The 23,096-nt window shown below is 53.9% G+C and overlaps 1 protein-coding gene across 1 annotated transcript in view; it reads left to right on the top strand.

The window, feature by feature from the left end:
* LOC140259200 (rho GTPase-activating protein 39-like) overlaps window positions 1-22,296 on the top strand; it is a 42,476-nt gene extending 20,180 nt beyond the window's left edge. Inside the window, 9 exon segments of the mRNA XM_072350284.1 lie at window positions 550-948; window positions 7,532-8,840; window positions 10,412-10,958; window positions 11,811-11,900; window positions 15,856-15,929; window positions 17,117-17,316; window positions 18,604-18,695; window positions 19,139-19,308; window positions 19,728-22,296. Coding sequence (XP_072206385.1) covers window positions 550-948; window positions 7,532-8,840; window positions 10,412-10,958; window positions 11,811-11,900; window positions 15,856-15,929; window positions 17,117-17,316; window positions 18,604-18,695; window positions 19,139-19,308; window positions 19,728-19,922 — 3,076 coding nt within the window. The 3' untranslated portion in view covers window positions 19,923-22,296.
* The last annotated feature ends 800 nt before the right edge of the window (window positions 22,297-23,096 follow it).

Here is a 23,096-nt window from a genome sequence, read left to right as displayed (position 1 = left end):
TGTGGATCTGACTCCCCTACTGAGTCCCACTCTGGCTGTGCCCAGCCCGGCTCTGTCACACTCTGATGGTTTCGGGCACTCTGGCCGCCCATAGGCCCCACTTTTCCATTTCCTTATCCTCTCTTCACTGCTGTCTCCTGGGGTTTTTCCTGTCAGTCCCACTGAGCTCTTCTGCTGCCCTCCTCTTTGATGCTGCTGTTATGGGTAACAGCCCTTTGCAGTTTGTGGTGCCTTCAATATCAGTATCAGCAGTCACCGATTCGTTCCCTCTGTGCCTGTCGGTTCCATTGGGCTGTTCAGGGATGGCCATTCTAACTGTGTCCTTCCCACCCCCAAGCTGCAGCATAGGGGCTGCCAGCCCTTAAAGTCACTTAGGGGAAAGAAGGCCAGACCCCACAAAACCCTAACCTGTGTTTCTCCACATTTATCCTTTGAGCTCCTGTGGTCGCACCAGCACTCAGTTTATCAGCGTGGCCGGGCGCTGCTCCCCATCCCCTCGCTCCCTGACCCCCTCCTTGCCCACACTAACGTGGCTCTCATTCCCTGCAGCTCAGACTGGGTGGAGATCATCGAGCCCCGCTCCCAGGAGCGGATGTACGTCAACCTGACCACCGGGGAGTGCGGCTGGGAGCCCCCCCCCAACCTGAAGGTGCGCCAGTCAGACCAGAAGCAGTGGTGGGAGCTCTTTGACCACAACAACAACCGTTTCTACTATTACAATGCCATCACACGGCAGACAGTGTGGCACCGGCCCCAAGGCTGTGACATCGTGCCCCTGGCACAGCTCCAGGCCATGAAGCACAGCTCCCAGCCCGACTGCAGGGGCCGGCAGCACCGGGGCAGCAGCGGCAGCGAGGGCAGGAGCACCCCCACCCCTACGGCCCTGCTGCAGGAGATGGAGAGGGGCAAAGGGGACTGTACCACTGACAAGAGGCCGGACACGGGCAGGTAGGAGAGCTTTGGTCTGTATTTATCAGGTCTCTGGGCAGGCATCGATGCACCCAAGGAGGGTGCAGTGCTGGGGCAAAGAGCTGCCAGCCCTCACTCACCACCACGTGCCCTCCTTGTCCTGAGTAAAACCATCCACTTCTGCTGCTGCAGTAACACTTGAGCATCCGCATTTTTGTGGGGTGCTGTAAAAACACAGATCAAAAGATGACTGCTGCTCCAGAGCACTTTATACTCAGCAGGATGAGAGGGGACAGGCAGGGCTGCTCACTGCTGTGATGGGAGCTCTGTGGGATGCGGTGATTGGCACCTGGTCAGGTTTGCTGGGCTGGCCAGGGATATGAGTGGCCTGCTTGGCTCTTTCCCGTCCCTGTTGGTACGAGCAAGTATCTGTGCTCCATCCCCTGCAGCCCCACCTGCCCTAGCCGAGCTGTGAGCAGCCAAGGCAGAGTGGTCTGCAGGGGATGGAGCTCAGCTACTTCCTTGTATCAACCCTGCAATGAAAGAACAATAACGGGATGCTGTCTTGGTTTGGCTGGGAGATTTTCTTGAGCTCAAACCAGTCTGACAACAATTGAGAGTTTTTCATATTGAAACTTTGCCAGCTTGAGCTGCACAAAAGTATTCCCTCCCTGATCCATGCCAGGATGGCCTCTCATTGCCCTGCCTCCTCCATGTCCTGTCTGCATCATCCTGCCATTGAGAACGTATTGCGAGCAGCAGGGAAGGCTGTGCAGCGGGTGCTGCTGAGTCAGGCTTGGGAGAAGTGATTCACCCAAGGGCTGGAGCACTGCTTGGGCGAGCCTGGCACTTCTGTCACCCCTGTCCTTGCTTCCCTCCTGCAGCATTTGGACAGGGTGATGCATCAGGCCACGCATCTTTCACAACTTGATTTTGGGATCGAGGTCACATTGCTGTATTTGTGGTGCTGGAGAGGAGCGATGAGAAAACCAAAATGGTGAAAACCTCATATGGTGGCAATTCTGGACAATGTCTGCTCTGGAGAGCTGTGAGCTGAGGTTCATTGCTTGGCCACTACTCCATACAAGGTGCCTGTGTGTTTGCTGAAGATCTGGTGATGCACCAGGAAGGGCCCAGAGGTGGCTGTGACCCCTGCAGTGCCTCCTGCTAAAGGGCAGGCACTGGGGAAGGTGCACAGCTTGTTTGGGAGCTGACAGTCTGCTTGGTCCTGTGTCACTTTTCGAGATCTCCGCACTGGTAAACTAACGGCAGCTGCCAACATATGTTTTTGTGGAAGCAGATTGAGTGTTGTTTCTCTGCACAGCCATCACATGTAGTCACAGCCATTTGCAAGCAAGCATTAGCATGCCTGGTTTTGGCATGGAGAACACTTGCCCTACCCAAATCTGACAGCTTAGGGGAGACTTCTTGTGTTTTTCTAGCTCATAAAACGGTGAGTGAGGAGCTAAGCCCAAAGCAAAGGCTCCCAGGTGGGATCTGGTGCCCTCAGTAAGGTGTCTGGACTAGCAGCAGCTAAAGCTTGTCAGCTCTGCTGTCTGCATTTTTCTCCAAAGACAAACATGAGCGTGTCCTTTCTTCCTTCAGCAGGAATACAGCTGTATAAACAGAAGGCAAATATGTTGAGTGCTCTCAGTAGCATTTGACATCTTTATAGGTACCTGCACCCGAGACCATTTCGTTTATGTCTCTAATGGCAGCATGGACCATTTGTTTTTCTTCCCTTTATGTTTGTCATCCTGTGATAGATGGAGGCCGGAGGAGCCCAGCATGATACCCAAGAGGGGCCTCTTGCTGTGGAGAGCTGGGGGAAGGGATTTAGTCCTTTTTTTTCAGTAATACTTGGTGGTTGAGGGTTTTTCTATTCTTTTAGCAGCCTGTTGTGTCCCGCCTTCCCCTTGTGCCTCCCACCAGTGCCGCTAAATCTGGGTGCTGCTCTCCACAACCTCAAGTGGGGCAGGGATGCTCTCAAACCAGTACACACTGCTGGTGACAGGTCCCTCCTCCTACGTGCCAGTCATGGTCTCTCCCTCACTGCCCTGCTGCTTTTCCTGCCCTCCCATCACACAAGCTCAGAGCAGGCTCTCTGGAGATCAGCCCAGTACTGTGCAGGCAGTGCTAGGAGGCCGACCTCCCCATGGAAATGGCAGCTGCTTTCACTTGCTGCTGTCACTGCAGGAAGATGGTTCTCTGTGCCTGCTGGAGAAATGGCTGCTCTGAGAAACCGTGTTTGTTGGGAGACCACAGAGGGAGGTGGTGGACCTGGGAACCCTGTCCTGGCTGGGTGGTGTGTTTGCTCTGTGCTCTTACTCTGTTTTATTATCCATCTCCACTGTCCAGCCTCTGGAAGTGTTCCCTTGCACAGCCTGAGACCGACCTGGGTCTGAGAGCAGCCAGCAACATTCTGGAGGTGTCTGGTGAGCTCCTCACCATGTGCAGAGCTATGCCAAAGCTCCTTATGGCACGAGGGAGAGAGCTGGACCCAGGCACAGGGCATGCAGTGGGGACAGGCTGCACTTGGGCTTACCATGCTAACAGGGGGAGTGGGAGGAGGGTTGGAGAGGATGTGTGACACAGAGGTGATTGAGGCCCATAGAGGTGGCTGTGAGGGTCCCTCAGCCTCTTTACATCTCTGCTATACTTCATTAGAGACCTATGGTTCTCAAGTCCCCAGCATAAGTAATGCCAGTGTTGAGTTCTTCATAAAAGAACTTAGAGTTGGGCCCAAGCCAACCTCATGAAGTTCAACAAAGCCAAGTGTAAGGTCCTGCATGTGGGCTGGGGCAATTCCAAGCACAGATATAGTTTGGGCAGAGAATGGCTTGAGAGCAGCGCTGAGGAGAAGGATTTGGGGGTGTCAGATGATAATAGATTCAGCATGAGGCGGCAATGTGCACTTGCAGCCTGGAAGGCCAAATGTATCCTGGGTTGCATCAAGAGAAGTGTGACCAGCAGGTCGAGGAGGTGATTCTGCCCTCTGCTCTGCTCTTGTGACACTCCACCTGGAGTACTGCGTCCAGTTTTGGAGCATCCAACACAAGAAGGACATGGAGCTGCTGGAGCAGGTCTGGAGGAGGGCCACGGAGATGATCAAAGGGCTGGAGCACCTCCCCTGCGGGGACAGGGGAGGACCTTATAGCAACCATCCAGGACCTGAAGGGGCCTACAGGAAAGCTGGGGAGGGCCTTCTTATAAGGGCACGTGGTGACAGGACAAGAGGAAATGGTTTTAAACTGGAAGAGAGTGGATTTAGACAAGGTATTTGGAAGGAATTCCTTACAGTGAGAGTGGCGACACACTAGAACATGTTGCCCAGTGAGGCTGTGGATGCCCCTTCTCTGGAAGCACTTGAGGCCAGGTTGGATGGGCTGCGAGCAGCCTGGTCTAGAGGGAGGTGTTCCTGCCTACAGCAGGGGCTTGGAATGAGATGATCTTGAGGGTCTCTTCCAACCCAAACCACTGTATGATTCTATGATAAAAGAAACCCTTCCAGGATTGCTGATACGGACTTGTTTCCGTGTACATTTATGCTGCTGGCCTTGGGGCAGGACCTGCTCACGGAGCCTTGCACATGTCTACAGAGGTGGATCTGGATGGGTCTGTGCCAGTCTCCATCCCCACATCCAGCGCAGACACCACAGGTGGCAGCAGCAGTGCTGATGGCGTACAGCATTCCTGTTCGTTGGCTTTTCTGAAAGTACCAGGAAAATGACTGGTGGAAAGGGCAGAGCTGAGGAGTGGGGCCTCTTCTGCAGGCTGCTGGGAGGGAAGAACAAACAACGGGCAGTCCAGGAGCAAGCTGGAGACTGGTAAGAGCTGCTGCAGTTGGGTGCGGGCTGGGAAAGCCAGCGCCAGGCTGTGGTGTTTATATTGGAGCTGCTTGAAAGCATTCCTCGAAGGAAGTGTCTCAGGGGACGCAGCTGAGTCTCATGCTGGTGGCTCAAGAGCAGGCTGTGCTAGGACATCTCCACTGCTGGCTCCTCCTCCCATCAGGGCTTGTGCTGCTCAGCAGAACAAGGCTGAGCTTTTCTCTGTGCTGGGAAATCAGGAAGTCCCAGTTCCCCTCTGCTTGATCTCCTTGGTGTCTGGGGGTGGGGTTGGGGCAACCAAGAGCTCTTTTGTGGTGATGGAAAAGCCTCATCCTCTGCAGTGGTGCCTTGTACTGCTGGTGGAGAGGTTGGAGGTGACACATTGTGTCTGAGATCAAACTGGTAACCTCTCGTATGGCACGCTTCTAGGGATTTCACTTCTCCTTACAAAGCTCCTGGTCCATGGTGCATGGTCTGGCTGGAGCAGCATGGCTGCACTGTCCCTGTGGGATGTCCCAGTGGAGCTGAGCAGGGGACACTCCAGGAATGGGCAAACGCTGGGCTGTTTGATCCTGTCCTAACACCCAACCCACAGCCACAGTGAGCCAGGGGCAGCAGCAGCTCCTGTGTGGCTGTGCCATGTGGCTGTAACACAGAGGGCCCATCCCCTTTTAGCAGATGGAGTTGGGAGCTGGTGCTGGTGCTGGTGCTGGTGCTGGTGCTGGGCTCTGCCAGCTCCGGAGGTTTCTTTTGTTTCACCCAAATGAATTGTTTATATGGAGGTGCAGGTGGTTCTACTACAAGCTGTTCCATCCAGGTGTAGCTCTGGGGACTCCACAGCCATCTCCTTTTGTTGTGAAGGTGAAGAATAGCTGAGCATAGCTTATAGACCAAGGGAGTGCTCCATTTTGTGAATTCGGTTTTACGTTCAATTCCTCCCTTAGGGAGAGGCCAGGTGAGGGGTGGGACAGCTGCTCCCCACCCCTGGGAAGGACTTGGGGCAGTGAGGGGCTGCCCACTCCTGCTGCAGTCCGGTGTGAATGAGGAGCTTCTCCCTGTTGGGTGGGTGTCAAAAGTCTTATTTAAAAGCATACCGAGTGTTGCTGCTCTGGTTCTTCAGGTTGGTCCAGGAGCTCTTCTAGGAACAGCTGTGTTTTCAGCAGTGTTTGTAGGAAGGGATGCTCAGGCAAGGAGCGGTATGTGGTGGGCTGCAGGGCCCCCTGTGAATGCCACCCCTGTCCCAGAGGATTGGGGTGTCCCAGTGAGCCTGGTGGGGCTGGGGAGGAGGACAGGCATGTGGTGGAGGTGGGTCCATGTGCCTGTGCAGAGGGCATGGAGGGCAGGTCGGCAGGGAGGAGTGGAGAGCATTTTCCCCTATGGTTTGCATAGGGACAAATGGCTTTGAAGCGTTCTGGGAGCACCTCCTGTGCACAGGCAGTGCACCCTGGGGTCTGTCCAGTGACACTGAGGGCAGATACATGGACAGAGCATGGGAAACAGGGCCAGATCCAAAGGGACTTTTTCCTGGAGGGGGTGGTGCCTTTTAAGACCTGAAATGCCTGGCTGGTTCCACAGCCTTTTCTCTGCCTTCTCAGCTCACAGGTACAGCCTGAGTGCAGCTGCTACCTGGCAGCGGGGTGGTGTTACACTGCAGAACGTTCTTGTGGGACTGGGAGGCTGCAGGGACCCTTCTGGTCGTGTCTGATGCTGAGTGCCGTCATGAGGCACTGAGCATCCCTGGCAGCAGAGGTTTGCAAAGCCATGAGAGCTGAATGGAGCCAAGGGAACCAGATCTGTGGCTATCTGGACTGTACTGGAAGGATCTACCTGATCTACCAGACATCCCATAAACCGGAGACGTCCATCCCATAGCACTTCCTGTAGACCTCATGGGTTTTGTTGTAAAATAAACATGGATTTACAAACAGATTAGAAAAATAACTGTGCTCTGGAAGGATTTTTATCATAGTTTGACAGTCTGCAATGGAAACATGGGGTTATTTGTAGAGCACCCCTCTACAGTGCTGGGAGCACTGGGGCTGTTCAGCCTGGAGATGAGCAGGCTCTGGGGAGACCTTGTTGAGGCCTTTCTGTACCTACAGGGGCCAACAAGACAGGGACTCCTAATCGGGGAGTGTAGTGAATAGGAGAAGGGGAGCAGCTTTAAAGTAATAGAAAGGAGATTTATGTTACATCTTAGGAAGAAATGCTCTACTATACGGGCACAGGCTGCCCTGAGAAGCTGTTGGGGCCCATACTTGGAAGTCCCTAAGGCCAGGCTGGGTGGGACCCTGGACAGCCTAATGCAGTGGGGAGGTGTGTCTGCCCATGACAGAGTGGGGTGGGAATTGGATGTTCTTTAAGGTCTCTTCTAACCCAAACCATTCTGTGGCTCAGTAGTTTTTCCGCAAGCTGCTTGAGCGCTTTAGAAAAGCTTACTGGCCTTCAGCTGGTCATTCTGTCTGCTGTTGTAGTTAATGAGCCTTTGGAAGAGTAGGCTGCTTCCTGTCTTGGTGCTACTGATACCAAATAGGTTGCAGTAGAAAGAGCTTCTTTCATCTCCTTGTTCTGCTCCTCAGGACTCAGACTTTTCTCATGTGTGTAGCAGCAGTGTGTTTTTATTTCAGGAAGGGGATCTCCAGGAAAAAACAAACAAAAAATCTATGAGAAGCCCACGCAAGTCGGGGAATCTCCATGCGCTTTGACATCAACATTCTGGTATGAGGCAGAAGTAGAAGATAATTCAATTAATAACATTCTTATTTATTTCTCCATTTGTGTCTTTCTTCCTTTAGGGAGACTCCTACCCATTGGCAGCCTCTGCCAGGCACAAAAGCTGCCATGTTGGTCAAAGTGAACAGTTTAAAGCAGGTCCCGGGCTCTTCAAACAGTTCCCTTCATTTGCAGAGCGCTCCAGAGACCAACAGCCAGAAATCTCTCTCAAAACCAGCCATATATGCTCAGCCTCAATCCGTGTCCCAGAGCCCTGGAGCCACAAAGCAAATACCTACCGGAGAAGGAAAGCAGTCTATGCAAATCAAAAAGACAGAGAACGGCGGGTTTTGCCTTGTGCTGATGAATGGTCCAGCTTCTCAGACTCCTCCAAGGAGCCAGACAGGAACCCCCCAGCCTGCCTCCCCCAAGTATGCCTCCCCTGCACCTATATATGATGAGCCATCTTTAGAGTCTCCAATTTACGACGAGCCACCAGTAGATATGGACACTGAGAGCATCGGTGTGAGTGGGATGTCTCCACCAAGGTCACCAAGCAATAGCTTAAAGAAGCAGCTGCAACCAACCAAATTATTGCAGCATCCAAGTGTGCAGCAGCAGCAAGCTGCAAAGAAGCATGCAAGAAATCCTTCTTCCACTGAGTACAGCCCAGCTGGCAGAGAATACATCAAACACATGGTCAATGTTGACCAGTCTTCCAAACTCTCCCACTCTGCCACTGCAACAGTTGATGCCTCTACTAAGCTGCCTGGTCAGCTGGTATCAAAGGACAGCTTCAAGCAGTCTTGGAGGATCTTGGAAGCCAACGTTCTCAAGAGCATAGAAGCCCACCACAGTCGGCAGAACAGCCTGCAAACTCAAGAGTACCCAACCGCTATAAGCCATCAGGATTCCGGTTATTCAACCGGCCCTTCTCCAAGCTTGAGAAAAAGGAAAGGAAGGAGGCAAGGCACAGGGCAGGGGAGGCCCGGCTCAGTGGGCAGCAGCAGTGAGCTCACGGCTTTGAATGACAAGCTGATTGCTGAGATGCGTGCCGTGGTGGGCAGGTCAGCAGCCTGCCGGGGAAGCAAAGCCAGCCTTGATGCTCAGAGTCTGGAGAGCGGCATCCCCGCAGAGAGCAGCAAAGTCCGATTCCAGTCCGACCACCTGAAAAAGTGCATCAACCGGAGCTCGAGGGATGACGTCTCAGCCAGTAATAGGTCTCTGTACAGACAGGGCCTGGAGAGCAGGGGCAGCTTCCCCAGTGACGTGGCTGCTCCACAGGACACAGTGCGGCAAAAGAGGACTTTTGAGAAAGTAGATTCTTTAGAAAAGAATGTGACCAGCCGGACCAGCTTGGCTTCATCAGGTGCCACGCGGTGCTCCTCCCAGGTACCTCCCAGTCTGACCCAGCTTAACTCAAGTGTCTGCTGGAGTGTTGTGGTGCTGAGCCTGGGCTGCTCCGGGGGTCAGTGCGTGTGCTGCATGCTGAGCGCTGTGCCTGCAGGACAGCAAGCAGCTCATGGTAGTGGCTTTGTAGGCAGGGAGGAGAGGAGGTGGTGGAGGGGTTGGTGCACACCTGTTGGTGCACAACTGCCTGTGCAGCAGGTCCTTGGCACTGCTGTGGTTTGTACTGTGGCCAGGAAGCCCCATTACATTTTGTTCTGCCCTTTGTCTAAGAGCTTGAAAGTGAATCTCAGGGAGTGAAAGCTTAGAAGGATGCAGATGGGTCAGCCCAGGGGGTTAACATGCAGCACCCTGTTGCAGCAATGCCAGTGGGGCAGTTATGTCCCCTATTGAAAGGCATTTGTTCATCACTGTAGGTCTGCTACCTGAAGTTTTAGTGGTGCTCACATTTTCTTTGGTTGCCTTTGCCCTCGTGTATCCTGTCTGAGCTGGGATGCTCAGGATTGGTGGGGAATGGGATGCAGGGGCAGGATTTGCACATCCTTACTTAGCAAAGCTCCCTGCCTGTTTCGGGTTGCTCTGGTGAGCTGGAGTTGCGACTTGGTACAGGGACAGGGCAGAGCTGAGCATGGTGTGTCCATGATGCACCATATAGAGAAGGGAAGTGCTCTGTGTGTGTCAGAAGTAACGTGTTCTGGGGCTGACTGAAGGCCTTTGCTGTGTCAAAAGGTTACATGATTCCTGTTTCTTAGCTTCCCTTCTGAGACCAAAAACCACAAAATCATCTTGGTTGGCTTTGTCCTGCAAGCCAGAGATCTCCTTGGAGAACGCAGTGTGCACTGTGGGCTGTTCAGCACTTAGTGGCTGTAGGTGGGAACTGGAGGTCAAAGAAAATGGTCTGTTTCCTCTATCAGCTCGCTGGGTGTCTGAGTTCAGTGTGTGCCCCAGACTGCTGCTTCCATCCAGAACTGAATTTGAGACTGGCAAAATGAGTGTATTTTTCTCACAAGTAGTTATTAACTGTAATTTTCTTGGGATCAGTGATACCAGAGCTCTTATTATGTAGTTATCCTTAGAGATGGCTGAGGAAGAAGGCTGGGCAAGCACTGCATGTGGGATTGCACATGGTGTCTGGTGGGAAAGAAGCCCTTTGTCTCAGCTGTGTGCCCTGTGTGCCTGTGTTGGGTGGACTTGTACCTGGAGCTCATGAGCTCTGGGGTGGCTGGCAGTGCGGAGTAGGGGCACCCGGCTCTTTGCTGTGTGCCTGGTGCCTGAGGAGCCAGCCCAGCTCCTGTCAGCAGCTCTGGGACAGCTTGGACAAGCAGCCCCGCTACTCTGTGCCCCGGCGCTGCCCTTGGGGCCAGTGTCAGTATGCGATTGTGCTAGGCTGGCTCTTGCAGATCTACAGTTGTCAGCAACAAACAGCACAAAGCCATGTTTTGTACAGATGCGCTGCTTTGCAGTTGCTGGTAGCCTCATGACCCGCTGTTGTGAATTGTCCTATTGGGTCTAGGAGTCAGCTAAGCTGCTTTTAACACGTCTTTTCTCCTTTGCAGCCTGGAGCAATAGAGTTGGACCCCAAGCAGGAGAGCAGCGCACAGCCCGGCAGCTGTATGGGATACCATTTCTCTTACAACACCCTGCGGAAGCCCATCTCCCAGAGCAGCATGGCAGACTGGGCTTCTAAGAACCTGAACATGCACACCCAAGGCATCTTCCGCCGCAGGATCTCCATCTCCAACATGCTGTCGTGGAACGGCGGCTCTATCAAAAAGCCGATGCTCATCACAAGCAACCGCACCATCAAAAAAGAGGCATGTGAGATGTTCAAACTGGTGCAGAGCTACATGGGAGATCGCCAGACTCGCATGGACCGCAATCATGTGGCGCTGGTCACGGTCACCAAGTGCTGGAGCATGCAAGGTTTACGGGACGAGCTGTACATACAGCTGATCCGGCAGACAACAGATAACACGTGCTACCGAAGCCTGGCGTGGGGCTGGGAACTGATGGCCATCAGTTTGGCCTTTTTCTCCCCATCGCCCAAATTCCAGTCCTATCTGGAAGGTTACATCTATCGCCACCTGGACAGTGATGAAAACAGTAAGTGCCTCATGCACACCAGCAGCGCTCTGGTGGGTTCTGTGTAAGAAACAGGCAGTAAGCAGGTAGTCACAGCCAGAGCTTTGTTCCCCAGCACTACATGCTAGGGGAGTCCATCCTTCCTTGGCAGGTGAAAGTTGCCATCAGCTCTTCTCCCTTGAGGGTATTTATTGGTTGATTTGTGCCTATTTCAGCAGTGCTGGTTGTGACCTGTCCAGTCTCAAAAACCAGAACACTTATTCCCGCTTGTCTTCAAACACAGGTTTGTGCCTCCCATGAATCCTCTGAACAGGTGCAGAGATTCTGCCCCAGCACATCTGGATACAGGGGGCAGCAATGCTGCAATGCTGGATGTGCAGCATTCATCAGGGTTTTCTTGAGGATTCTCCCCAAGACCATTCCTTGCAGCTATGCTTGTTCCTGGAGCAGAATCCCTCTTTCCCAGCACCAGGCTCCAGGCATTGGGGAGAAGTAATATTAACTATTTAAGTGGGTTATTGCTTCTGCTGGTGTTTGGGCAATGGGTTTATTTAGTTGTCAGTTTGCTGCCTGGAGCCCCTTCTCAACTGTGCGGCTGTTTGAAGCTCAGTGATGTCTCAAGCCCCTCAGAGGCTGCATTTGGAGCTGGCTGTGGTACAGGAGCACAGGTACCTATTCAGGTACCCTGAGCAGACCTTCCTTGTCCTGGAGCTGGGCCGGTTGCTTTTGTTCCTGTCTGTGGGCACTGCTGGGCTTTGGGATTTTATCATGCCACAGTATTAATGCAGAGCCTCTTTCCACCACACTGAAGGAGTGGAGGACAGGGAGCATTTGGTCTCCTCTTGCTCATGCAGTGGTGCTTTGACTTTTCAGTTGCCCAGCGCATCAAGGAGCTTGTGGATCTGAAGAATAAGAAGAACTCAAAATCCAGGAAAAAGAGGAAACAAAACACCGAGGAGGAAGGTAAAGGGAGGCAGGGAGCTAGATAGAGGGCTGTGCTGACTTCAGATACACTTGGTTGCTGAGCTCTGCTGAAAATCAGACCATTTCTTTGAGTGCATAAGCTTACATTTAGCAAGTTTTGTTAGCAGGGCTTTGTGTGGGGTCTGGCTGGAGCATGGGGCAAAAGGGAGAGGTGCAGGTGGGCAGTGGGGGGGTATAGGTGCCCATGGTGGCAGTGGGAACTCTTTTACTCACTGAAAAGGGATTTAAACTTGGCTACAGACCTGGGGCTGTCATTCAGCCCATCTGTACATGCCACGGACTTTCCTATGGCATATTCCAGTGTTAGAAACCACACCAGCCAGCACTGTGAAAAGAACCTGTCAGTGTTGCTATGGACTTTGAAAGCCACCACTCAACCTGAGGACCTTCACAGGGACACTGAGATCTGGTGGGAGCTCTGCCTTGCCCAAGTATGGTGTCCCCTTGCCCATGCTTCCTGTACTGGGCAGTCCCTCTGCTCTTGCAGTGTGCTGAATGGACAAGAGCTCACGTTACTCCAGACTCGTGTTTTACTGCTGCTTGCAAGAGGACAGATAATACTTTGTCTGGCCTAAAATCTTCCCAGACTGAGTCTGTTCAAGTTTTTATGTTGTTTCTTGGAAACTGGAGCCAAGTCTGTCCATTCATGTCAGGCAGCAGTTTGTTTGGGGCAGCCTCAGTCAGTGTCTTTCACTGGGGGAAGCTGGATGCTGCTTCCTGCCTGGATCCAGCATGCAGGTGCATCAGTGGGGGCCTGGCAGCTGCAGTTCTGCAGAGATTGCCCTCAGGTGGCACCTGCAGGTGTGGCAGGCAGCCCAGGTTGCTCCTTGGTCACAGCCCTCACGCAGAGCTGCTGCCTGGTGTGAGCCAGCCAGCCTTCCTGTGGGCCTCAGAGCAGAGACCTGTAGTGGCCTCATCGTTCAGGGGAGGAATATGGCTTTTTCCTCTTCTATTCAGGCCCTGCAGAGTTCAGCCCATTCCGAGCCTTTGAAAAGTCACCGTGCTGCTGTTGGAGGGACTTTGCTATCTTACAGGACAGCTCCCTTGCTCTGCAGAGGGCGTGCTCCACCTGTGGGCTAAGCAGGCTCTGCTGTGTGATTCCCCCTGTGCTGTGTGCAGGACTTGGGCTTAGGAAGAAGATAGAGGTAGCTTTTACTTAAATACAGAGGTAAGAACTTGTACTCAAACAGCACACCAAGGAAGCTTTTTTAGGTTTGCAGGAAGAAGCACCGGACAATCAGAAATGCTTTTGTGGCCTTTGCTGGGGCACTGATGATGAGCCATGTGCTGCTCCCTTCACAGGACTCCACACGCTTCCTTGCAATCAAAAGACCCACTCTGGGAGTGCAGTAGGGTTTTATGATAGCTGACCTGCTGCACACAGGCACAGAGAGCAAAGTGCAGCACAGGAGGCACACGGGGCAGGGCTGGACAGCTGCTCGGAGCGGGGTTCCACAAGTGACAGCAATGGGAAGGCTTCTTCTGGAGCCCGACCTCAGGAGCCCCGAGAAGCTGCAGCTCAGTCAGTGCCATCCTGCTGGAAGTGCCGGGGTGTCCGTGCTGTCTCTTGGGGTTCTTCTGTCTGCTCCATCCCCATCTGCCTGCCTTGTGAGGTTCCTGAAGCTGCGGGCTTGTTTTGGGAAGTTAATTAGTAGCCACGAGATACTTAGATGCTTGGTAATTTAGCAAGAATTTAACAGAGAAATCTATAAGGAAGTTGAATGTACTGTCTTCAAACAGAATTTGGTGATATATGTGAAGTTATCCATGTCTTTCAGTGAAAAGTGGAGTCAGAGAAGTGATTCCCCCACACTCACCCTTTGAGCTTGTAAGCAAACACAAGGGCGAGCAAACATTCAGCATCTGACAGGCACCCAAAGAAATACTGTTAAGTTTCCCACGCTTACCTATGCAATCTTCGTCTTCCAGCCTAATTCTCTGTGGGCAGAGGTATGGAGGTGGCGCAAGATCCTTTCACGGCTCAGTAACCCATTGAAAGGCAGAAGAATGAGTAGAAATAAATGATCTGCTTTCACAAGGACGATTGTCTCCTGATCCCGCAGGAATGTTTGCTGGCCTTCGCTCTGAGCTGTACAAAGAGGCAGATAATGAGCCGCCAGCTTGGTGCTGGCACGGGGTCCGCAGGGCTGTGAAAACTAAAGGTGCAGAAGGATCTCGTGAGGGTGCAGCGCTGGGCACACAAACACAGCAGCTTCTGCCGTGTGAAAGTCCATGTTCAGGGCTGGGCTCCCAGTCCGTGTTGTTTGCTGCATTTTTAAGACATTTTTTGGCAGGAGAGCGTGTTCCAGGAGGTATGTTCCCCCATGTGCCTTGCATGGGTTTTAACTTGTTCTAAAAGGAGAGGTTCTTCAAGAAGCTCTGTGCGTGTGTTTTTAGGCCTGCACATGGAAAAATATTTTCCTTTGCAAACTGTTTTTCACTGTGTGGGCTGTGAGGAGTTTTCTGTTCCTGAGCTCACAGGGCTGCTGCGGGACCGCAGGAAATGGCGGCTCAGCCTGGATTCCATCAGCCCGCCGTGCGCTCACAGCAGTGGAATTACCCCACGGCAGCTCTGCCAGGCCGAGGCCACCTGTCCTGGCTGCAGCCATTGGCTGGGGATGGAGCTGGGGATGAGCAGGGATGGAGCTGCAGGGCCTGGTGAGCTGGAGCAGGGCATGCACTGCAGGCAGTTGGGGTTCAGCTGGGGTTCAGGCCTTTCCCTTGGAGTTTCTGCAAAAGCAGAAAGTGAGCTTCACCTGGACGTGCCTGCAGGATGCTGCTGTGTCTCCTTCAGCACAAAGGGACGTGTTGCTCCACTGGGGAAGCTTGTCCTCTTCCTGCGTTGAGAGCATTTGAGGAACTCCAGGATCCCGACCAGCTTACCGGGCCTGTGGAGCTCTTGAAAGGCTGCTCTGAAATAAGCAGCATCTGACCAGCATGTAGATTTTAAAAGCCACAAGTATTTTGAACTCTGTTGCAAGCTTTAAGCCTGGCAGGGAATCAAATAGGGCAGATCTATTCAGTGCTTTCAGCAAGCAATTCGGGTTTGACTTGGAAAAGAACAAAAGGCCAACAGTTTTGGAAAAACTCTCCCAGCAATCAGTTGCTCTGTCAGTGCAAATGTTTCTCTTGGTGTCACAGGGGGATTAGTGCTGTGAATCCTGGCTCTGCTGCCCTCGGAGCTGAACCAAACACAAGGGCAGCCCTTCTTGCAGAAGGCTGTGGCTCTTGCAGTGACATTGCCAGGCTCCGGTGCACCAGGTTTGCCTCACAAGAGCACACCTCAGTTTTATGTGTGAAGGCTGCACTGGAGTAGGCTGCAGCCAGGAGAGCGAGGAAGCTTCCTGCAGGCCCTTGGGAAACTGAGAGAGAACCCTGTGCGTTTCTGCACTTCCCCTCACTGTCTTCATTGAGGCTCAGTGCTGATTCTGGCTCTCCAGCCCTGGCACGCCACTGCCTCTCTCACTATCCCAGCGTTCGAATCATAAACAGTTTGTTTAAAACACTTGAAATCTTTCCTGGCAGGAGGCTGGCTCTGCCTGCTCGTTGAGCTCAAGCAGCAGTTGGATTCCCTGCCCTGTGCCTGTGAGCCCCACAGCTGCGGCCGTGCAGCAGGGAAGGGGGACTCATGCTCACATGTGTGCCCATGCTGGGTGCTGAGTCAGGGGTCAGACTGTGTGTGTGCAGGGCTGCGAGCCTTGAGTCACAGGTCAGATCCCTCGGAGCCCAAGTACCGACTTGCACTGACACCTCCTGCCGTGCGGCTCCAGGGCCGGGAGGGCTCAGCGTGCTCCATGGGAGGTTTCAGCAGCCTCTGCCCTGCCTGCAGAACAGGCTGCACAGAATGGGGGTGGATGTTTGTGTCGGTGCAAACTGCTGTGCTGGTGCTTTGCACGGCGCTGTGGGCTGATGGCTCCTTTCTCCTTCCTGCCAGGTCTGCCCATCAGCACATATGCCAAATACTGCTACCGCAAGCTGCAGAAGGTAGCCGTCACCGGGGGCAAGAAGGTGAGTGGCCGTGCCGGTGCTGAGGGCTCGGGCTGCCTTGCAGTGCTCTGCTTTCCAGGTCCCAAAAGCGTCGGCCCTGTGACACTCAGGGGCCGCTGCTGATTCAGTGATGGAAAATGGAGATAGAGAGAGTGGAGGAGGCTTGCTCATGGCTCATCTCCCTGTGGATGTGTGGGATGTGGGAGAAGGCTGCTGCTGTGCTGGCGGCCTTGGGGACCTAGGGGACAAAGCTGATGGCTGCCGGTGTCCAGGTTGATAGGAGCTGTGTGCAGGGGATGCTCTTTGCTGGGGTATCTCCATTTGCACACCGAGAGCTTGCTTGGGCCTGCTCCTGTAGCTGATTTACTGTAGAGTCGTCCGATTCCAGCTCAAGATGTCACGCAATAGAGATGCCTGGTGCAGAGCAGGGCCTCCGTGCTCTGGAAATTCCCCCCTCCCTTTCCTCCGCACAGAGCTGTGAATGCTGGCACGCAGCCCCAGCCCGTCCATCCCAGGTCTCCGAGCCATGTCCGGTTGTCTTTTATTTCTGCAAATCCCTCGGGGCTGTCCTTGCCATCTGGACTCACAGCGAGCAGATAGCTGGAATGCCTTGGGGGGGTGACACTGCCATTGTCCCTGAGGGGCAGAGCAGAGGATGTGCTGTCATGCGTTATTCCCCAACGGCTGCTGCTCTCCGTGGCTCAGCAGGAGTTCCCAGGGAACATCGACAGCCGCTTCCAGTGTCCTTCAGTAGGGACAGCTTCTGGATGCTCTCTTGTGTGCGCTTCTCAGAGCCCTTTAGCGCCCTTTAGCCAAAGCAGGGCCCTGGGCTTGAGCATACCTGGAACTCTCCTCACCCAGGGCTGTTTTTGGCTGTCCTGCGGCCCGGTGCTCTCCTGAGCTGGGCCCGGTGTTCGCATGCCCTCTGCTGGCCTGGCTGCAGCCCAGGCACAGACTGAGCCCTCCGCCTTCCTCCCAGCCGAGCTGGCGTTGCTCCCGCATGCAAACCCCTGCAACGACGCCCCAGAGTCTCCAAAGCCGCCCCCCATCAGCAGGCAGCAGCTTTTTGCTCGTTTTGAGCTGAATGCGTTGTCTCCCTTCCAATTATAGTGCACACAGAGCCAGGGCTGCTGGGGGTGCTCCCAGGGGTGGCACACACGTGAGCAGCCCTCAGCCCACGGCTGTGCTCAGCTCTCGTCTGTCCCCAGGGCCTCCGCAAGCCAACCGTGGAGGAGATCACACACGCCAGAAACGCCATCGTGACGCCGTCGCTGTTTGGCAGCTCTCTGGAGGAGATCATGCTGCGGCAGCAGGACATGTACCCGGGCCACAAGCTGCCCTGGGTGCAGACGCAGCTATCGCAGCAGGTCCTGGCTCTGGGAGGAGAACAGACGGAAGGGATTTTCAGGTGAGCCTTGTAGGGCTTTGTGTTACTTTTGATCCTCCCACGCATCAGCCCTGAAAGCTGAGAAATGGCGACTGACCTCTGCGGGGTTCCCCTTCCCTGGGAATAGCACGCTGCCAAACAGAAAGCAGTGAACTTTCCCAGGCTCGGGGTGGTCGAGTAGCAGCAATCCATTTGCATGCATTGTCACAAGGGAGACCCTAGATGTGATCTGAGCTTGTGACAGCACAGCGCTGAATGTTTGTCAGCTTAAACAGCAGTAGCTGCCAGTGCAGGGAGGGGACAAGCTCAGGCTGCTGGCGGAGCCACATCTGCAGCCCTGGTGTGTGAGCTTCCCACGCCTCTTCTGGAGAAAGCCTGTCCCCCCCGTGAGCCCCACGTGCTCCTCTGATGCTGAGTGTGCTCCATGGGAAGGATGGGCTGCATGGTAGGTGGAAGTCTAAACTGACTAGAAAGGATGGCATCAGACAGGGACCAAAGCACAGCACAGCACTGCTGTGACTGCAGTGTTCCTTGCAGGCGGCAGGCTGTAGAACGGGGCTTTTTTAGAGGGTAGCTTGCATTGACCTTAATACAAACCTATTTGTAGGTTTGCTGCTTTGCTCCTGCTTTCAGTGGGTAATTAACACTTGAGAAGTTGCAGATAATTATCACATGTAGGATCTCCCCGAGCAGGTCATGCTGAAGGGCAGACCGATGCCAATCAGTGCTCTCCAGTGACTGAAAGCAATTATAAAAAGATGGCAGAAACTGACAGATAAAAGCAGTTCATCAAATGCAGCACTGATGATGCACACGAGTCTGGATGCTCTGCTGTGGGTGAGCACGTGAGGATTTCAGGGAGGCAGAGTATCTGTATGATGAACTCAGGGCTCTGAGTTTGGTTGTTTTCTTTTGTTGTTTGCCTGCTGTAAGATTTGCGTTGGTTTTTCAGTTATTAAGTTTGATTTAAGGTAACTCACAACAGACTCAGCTTTGTGGTAGTTTCTGATATCTTGGCATATTTAGCCAGAGATGCTTTTATCTCTGGGCTGATTGTGCTGCTGGGGGCCTGGTTACAGCTGATGTCTGAGAGAAGGGGACAGGTGGACCTTCTACACCCATTTTAAAGTGATGTGTAAAAGCATTCTTTCTGATGAGCTGCTTCTGTAGCTGCTGCTGCTGTGTGCTTCCTCCTCCTCAGTGCCCCAGAAGTACTTTTGGAGGCACAGTTTGCTGGCCAGACACACCATGCTCATTGCTGAGCACCATTTGCCTTCTGAAATGTCCTTGCTGTGCCTTTGCTTGCAGGATACCTGGTGACATAGATGAAGTCAATGCATTGAAGTTGCAGGTGGATCAGTGGAGAATCCCAAGTGGCCTCAGTGACCCCAACATCCCAGGTAAGGGAATGCTGCATGTGCGTGCAGCCTCAGCCATGGTACAGAGCAGAGGGGAAGGGGCAGGAGCAGCCCAAGGCACGTGCAGCTGTTCGGGGGCACACACCGCTGTACTCTGCGAGCTGTCTTCACCAACTGGCTTTTTATTCTGTGCCTTTCTGCTGCTTTTCCAAATGCTGTCCATGGGAAAGCACTGGGGGTGGTGGAGGATCCATCGGAGCGAGGCTGCACGAGCCAGGCAGCATGCAGGGCAGCTGGGAGCCGGCCAGCAGCAGCAGCTTTGCTTCCAGCATCTATGAGTCGCCCTCTGAGGTGAAGCAGCACAAGTGCAGAATCCTTTATCTGCCTTGTGGTTCCCGAGGCGTTCCGTCTGCCTGTCTAGTTCATCTCTGAACGTGGTAGGAAGGTAACCAGAGCTGTTCTCATGCACCCTGCTTTCTACCCAGCCTCTCTCCTCAAGCTATGGTATCGAGAGCTGGAGGAGCCCGTGATCCCCCAGGAGTTCTACAAAGAGTGTATCAGCAACTACGAGAACCCTGACGCTGCTGTGGCCGTGGTGCAGCTTTTGCCGGAGCTCAACAAACTGGTGCTGTGTTATCTCATACACTTCCTGCAGGTAGGCAGCCCAGCCACCCACCTCTCTGCTGCCAGCCGGTGGCCTGGAGCATGAGGGGCACTCTTAGCAGGAGAGCTGTGCTGTGCCATCAGCTGGCAGTTAGGGCCTCTCATCTGTGTTTAAGGTGGGATTAATAGAGGGAGTTGTGCTGGGTGACAGCGTTCCCAATCTTGAGGGGTGTGGGACTGTTCTGAAACAGGGAAGGGTTGGGATCTACAGGATGTTCCTTGCCTGCCAAGGCTGCTGCACCATCAGCTGTGCCAGAGCATGGTGATGTTTCCCTGTGGATGCCTGGTGGTTGGGGTGTTGTCTCAGGGAGCCACATCCCTGCTGTCCTTGCACCTCTTCTTAGGCCCACGTGTTTGGAGTCTCTTGGCCTTTCCCGCTGCTCCAGCTCAACTTTTCCTTACTACCTGCAGATCTTTGCTCAGCCATCAAATGTGGGCAGAACAAAGATGGATGTGAACAACCTGGCCATGGTGATGGCCCCCAACTGCCTGCGCTGTCAGTCTGACGACCCTCGCATTATCTTTGAGAACACACGCAAGGAAATGTCCTTTCTTCGCATGCTGATAGTGCACTTGGACACAAGCTTCATCAAAGGGCTGGTCTGAGGCGCTGGCCCTGGGGTCCAGGACGTTGCTTTGGGGAGTTGTTGGGTGCTTGAAGTCTTCTCCCCTCCACTTATATTTTTCCATTGTCCTTGTTGCTATCACACCCTGGGTTAGCCCCCGGACATCTCCCAACTTAAGACCTCGAAGACAAGGACTAGACAATCCTGGAAGGCCTGGGCTGTTCAGCAGTAGAACATGAAGTCCTTGGACGTGCCAGCCCAGATGCAGTGGTTCTTGGCCTTCTTGTGTGTCAGAGGGGGAATGACCTCCTCCTTGGAGCTCATTGAAGGAGCTGTGACATCCATGAGACACTGCACCCTGGGACAGATCTCTTCTGAAGGCAAAGTTGGCCACAGGTGGGAGGACATCACTCCTGCACTGTGACACGAGTGTTTGCCTCTGGTCCTCATGGAAACACTGCCTCTCTGGGGATAACCTCACAGCCATGGAGCCAGCCCAGTCCACCTCTGCAGACTTGTTTGAAGGCATGAGGGTTGTTCTGGCGCCCCAGAATGCTGTTGGTAGAGGGATGTGAAGGTGCAGGGGATTTGCTGAGGCAGAGGCATTCCTTGGGCTGCCAATGTCAGTGAAAGCATATTGCAGCCCTGGGAGAGGAGATGCCTGAGCTGCTGCTGCTGGGTGTCCAGACAAAGATCCTGGGAGCTCTAGCAGGCCAGCTCAGCAAAGCATCCACCTCAACCTCTCCTTTAGGCAGCTTCAGAGCTGCACAGCAGCATGAGGTCGGCCGTGGGGCCAGCCCAGTGCTGAGCTGAACCAGCAGCACTCACACTGTGGGGCCTGGGGACAAAAGGAACATTCAGTAACCTCCTTGGTATCCCCCAGTGTGGGCAGTGTCCTCTGAGAAGGTAACCCTTAACGGCTTTGCAGCTCCTTTCAGCCAGCCCTCATTGTACGTGCTGCAGAAGCCAATACCAGTTTTCCTGAAGAGCAACTGAGAACCCAGCAGAGGTACTCAGAGCACCCACAGCACCTCCTTTCCTGAGCACCAGACTGCTCTGCTCCCCTCCATGTTCATCCAGGTCTAAAAAAGGGAGGGGAGACCAGACCACCATAGGTGAGAATTGCCCGTGCTGAGATGCCCTTCCACGCAGAGCCAGCAGTGCTCTGAAATGCTGATTCTGCTGGGAATCAGCTGTGGCATCTGTGATCTCCCCACCAAACTCCTATTGGAGTTGCAGAGGACTTGAGAAGGTAAATGGTGAGAAGGGAAGAGTGGAGGCAGTCTGAGCAGCTGCAGTGTGGTGGAGCCTGCATGGGGCAGTGCAGGCAGGCAGCTCAGTGTCCTCTCCGCTGCACTTGAACCCCTTCAGCTTTCTATGTGCCTGAAAGAAGCAAGGCCCAGCAGGGGTACCATCTTTCAGCCTCCAGTTACTGTTGCACATTTACTAGCAAGCAACAGTTTCAAATACTGTAACATTCTGGCATTCTCCTTTTCCTTTGAAGTGTTTTTCCCTGCTGGAGGCAGGTCTGCTGCGCAGGCTGTGTGCTGCTGTTGTTCATGCAGTGCTGCATCTGCTGGTAACATCCATGGTTGCATTTGCATTTCTGCAACCCCTTCCTTATATGCAGGGACCTGGGAGCCCCCATGGGTTGCAGAGCCATGTGGGGAGCCCAGCAGGGAGGTTGTTTTCACATTGATTGATGTCTGTGTCTGAGCCAAGGACTTGGGCGCAAGGCACCACGTGCAGAGAGTTCCCTGAGCCTATTTGAACCTCTCTGAGTAGGGTTTCCAGGGCACAGCTCTGCTCAGAGACCTCCGCAGTGGCAGTTCAGTTTGTGCCCACATTAGCCAAGGGTCGTGGTCCCCCCTGTGCCCCGTGCTTCTGTGATCCAGGAAACCTTGCTCCTTTGTCAGGACTGGGCCTGCAAACACCACAGCTGTGCAAGGATCTGCTTTACGCGCTCATCCCTCGCAGTACTTGCAAGCAGTTCAGAAATGGCAGCCTTCTTGTGCTTCAGATGTGCAGCCACATTCCCAGAAGTGCAGGCTGGTGGTTACCTGCTCTGCTGCCTTTTGCCAAAATCTCAGTCACTGGACAGGCTCAGGGTGTGCATCCCGGCCCCACGAGGGCTGTGCCAGCTGCCTGCTGCCTGCCCTTTCCCCAGCCTATAGATACACCGCCTGCAGCCAGCCGCCACCCCGGCCATCCGTGCTATCCCTTGCACTTCGCTGCAGCCGCGATCAGAGCGTAGGTGTTTGCTGCTACTACAAATCAATGCTTCTTGCCAGGGCTGTAAAATAGGCTAATAAATTACACTGGATATTACTTTCTTTGCTGACAGATTTGTAAATACGAATCAGTAAAGCAGCCTCTCCTCTGTTATAATAATAAATACGATCTCCATGGTTGTCCCTGGTCTTTTTTTTTTTTCTCTGTGAAAAAGCACAGCCGTGTCTGCCTGGAGCTGCATTTCCAGCCTGGATGTCAGCATTCATGAATAATGTTTGGGAACGAGCATGACGCCAGCGCCTGAAAACCAGGCTGTGGGCAATTGCTGTTGTTCTTAAAGCTCAGGCAGCACCGATGGAGCATTTGGTTAAACTAGAGAGAGAACAGGTGGAAGCAGGAGTAGGAAAACACACGGGAGCAGCAACCTTTGGGAACCTTAGGCAAGTTCATGGGCAGTAGCTGCACACATGGGTACTCAGGGGATAAGGTGGGATGTACCGCTAATATCCCTAATCCAGCGCCGTGGGCACTGCAGGTAGCGTGCAGGAGGTGGCTGCACGTGTGCTGGCCCTGCACAGCCCAGCCTGTCCTGGTGCTGGAGGTGTCTTTAGGCAGAGCTGTCCGGCTGGGGCACTGTTATGGTTGGGTTGGGGGAGTTTCTGGATCTTCCCTCCGTCCCCACCCCAGGAAGGAGCTGGGAGCAGAGTGCTGGTGCTCCAGACTCACGCTGCTCACACCCTGTGTGCTGTTGGTCTGGAGGCGCCGGGAAAAGGCAGTGTGCCTTGAGTACAGCCATCGGGCTGCTTCTGGCACGCCAGCAGTCCAGGATCCCCTACGTTGGCCCAATCACCGGCCCAGCCACACCAACATCAACTGCCAGCAGAGACAGGTGGGACTTGGAGCCTTCAGTGATGAGAGCAGAAGGAGGAGCAACAGTGTCTTCACCTCACACAGCCCTTCCCTAGGTCGGTGTCTGCAACCT

Source organism: Excalfactoria chinensis, chromosome 15 (genome assembly GCF_039878825.1).
Source record: "Excalfactoria chinensis isolate bCotChi1 chromosome 15, bCotChi1.hap2, whole genome shotgun sequence".
Classification (NCBI taxonomy): domain Eukaryota; kingdom Metazoa; phylum Chordata; class Aves; order Galliformes; family Phasianidae; genus Excalfactoria; species Excalfactoria chinensis.
This window is presented reverse-complemented; position numbering and strand designations above follow the sequence as displayed.